Source organism: Tachysurus vachellii, chromosome 19 (genome assembly GCF_030014155.1).
Source record: "Tachysurus vachellii isolate PV-2020 chromosome 19, HZAU_Pvac_v1, whole genome shotgun sequence".
In the NCBI taxonomy this organism is placed as follows: domain Eukaryota; kingdom Metazoa; phylum Chordata; class Actinopteri; order Siluriformes; family Bagridae; genus Tachysurus; species Tachysurus vachellii.
Window position 1 is genome coordinate 20,168,982 of NC_083478.1, and position 1,485 is coordinate 20,170,466.

Here is a 1,485-nt window from a genome sequence, read left to right on the forward strand (position 1 = left end):
GAAAGAGACAGAGAGATGAGCGTGAGAAAGATGAGAGACAGAGACACAGAGTTCTGTCTGAATTTTGTTATTATTTACGTGATGTTGTAACTGATGTGTTAAACCAAAGGCAGATGGTAAATGGTTCATTTAGTAAATTTTTATAGTTATGTTTTAAGTTGATTACATCACCATATAAAATTGTACATTTAGTAAAATAACACAAACTCATAAAGAAATTAGCGTATAGCGTACAGTGTTTATTATTTATTTATTTCACTTATTATTTATTTATTTATTTTGTTTGTTTATTTTTTGTTGTTTTATTGGTTAAAAAAAAAAGAGAAAAGAATATCAAGAAAACCAACATATATTTCATACATTCAATAAAACTTTTAATCGGGAAAATAAAGCGGAAGTGACGACATCGCAAGGAGACGGAAGTAGCTGAAATTTGTAGTCTACTGACTGGAGACGTCAGTGTATGTCGGTCTGAGAGCAAACAGCATTAAACGGTGAGAATTAAGTATAAAATCTTGTTAGATTCAGTTCAGTGGCCTGAGTTACTGTCTGTCAGTGAGGAGGGGGTCGGTTTCAGCAACACTGTGAGTGATTTTCAGCTTTAAACAGAACTGACAGTGAGAATAAAGTGTCCTGATTAAATAACATCTGTTTATTACACGTTAACGTTATTTACTGTAACGTGGAGTTTACATTTAAACCAATGACGAAAGATGCAGAAACACACTGTATGGGTGGTTTCGCGCATGCGCATTGAGCTGCACTGAGTTCTGTACATGATTTATTCTCATTTATTATTTTCTCTTTCAGACTTGAAGCTCGTGTAAAGCGATGGTGAGTTACATCTGATGTGATCTGAGCTTTACAGTATACTGTCTGTCTGTCACTGTCTGTGTCTGTGTGTGTGTGTGTGTGTGTGTGTCTGTGTGTGTGTGTGTCTGTCACTCTGTGTGTCTGTCTGTCTGTGTGTGTGTGTGTGTGTGTGTGTGTGTGTGTGTCTGTCTGTGTCTCTGTCTGTCTGTCACTGTCTGTGTGTGTGTGTGTGTGTGTGTGTGTGTGTGTGTGTGTGTGTGTGTGTGTGTCTGTCTGTCTGTGTCTCTGTCTGTCTGTCACTCTGTGTGTGTGTCTGTGTCTGTCTGTCTGTCTGTCTGTGTGTGTGTGTCTCTCTCTGTCTGTCTGTCTGTGTCTCTGTCTGTCTGTGTCTCTGTCTGTCTGTGTGTCTCTCTCTCTCTTTGTCTGTCTGTCTGTATGTCTGTGTCTGTCTGTCTGTCTGTGTGTCTGTGTGTCACTCTCTCTCTTTGTCTGTCTGTCTGTATGTCTGTGTCTCTGTCTGTCTGTCTGTCTGTGTGTCTGTGTGTCACTCTGCCTGTTTATCTGTCTGTGTGTCTCTCTGTATCTCTGTCTGTCTGTCTGTCTGTGTGTCTGTGTGTCACTCTGCCTGTTTATCTGTCTGTGTGTCTCTCTGTATCTCTGTCTGTCTGTCTT

General features: G+C 39.9%; 1 protein-coding gene across 2 annotated transcripts in view; it reads left to right on the forward strand.

Annotated features, from left to right (window-relative positions):
- The first annotated feature begins 374 nt into the window (after nt 1–374).
- Nucleotides 375–1,485, forward strand: part of rabggta (Rab geranylgeranyltransferase subunit alpha) — a 13,848-nt gene continuing 12,737 nt past the window's right edge. Inside the window, exons 1-2 of one of the 2 annotated variants that reach the window (XM_060894453.1) lie at nt 375–494; nt 811–834. In XM_060894453.1, coding sequence (XP_060750436.1) covers nt 832–834 — 3 coding nt within the window. In that variant the 5' untranslated portion in view covers nt 375–494; nt 811–831. Of the gene's footprint in view, nt 585–810; nt 835–1,485 lie in introns of both variants that reach the window. The other variant, XM_060894454.1, reaches the window with a different exon arrangement.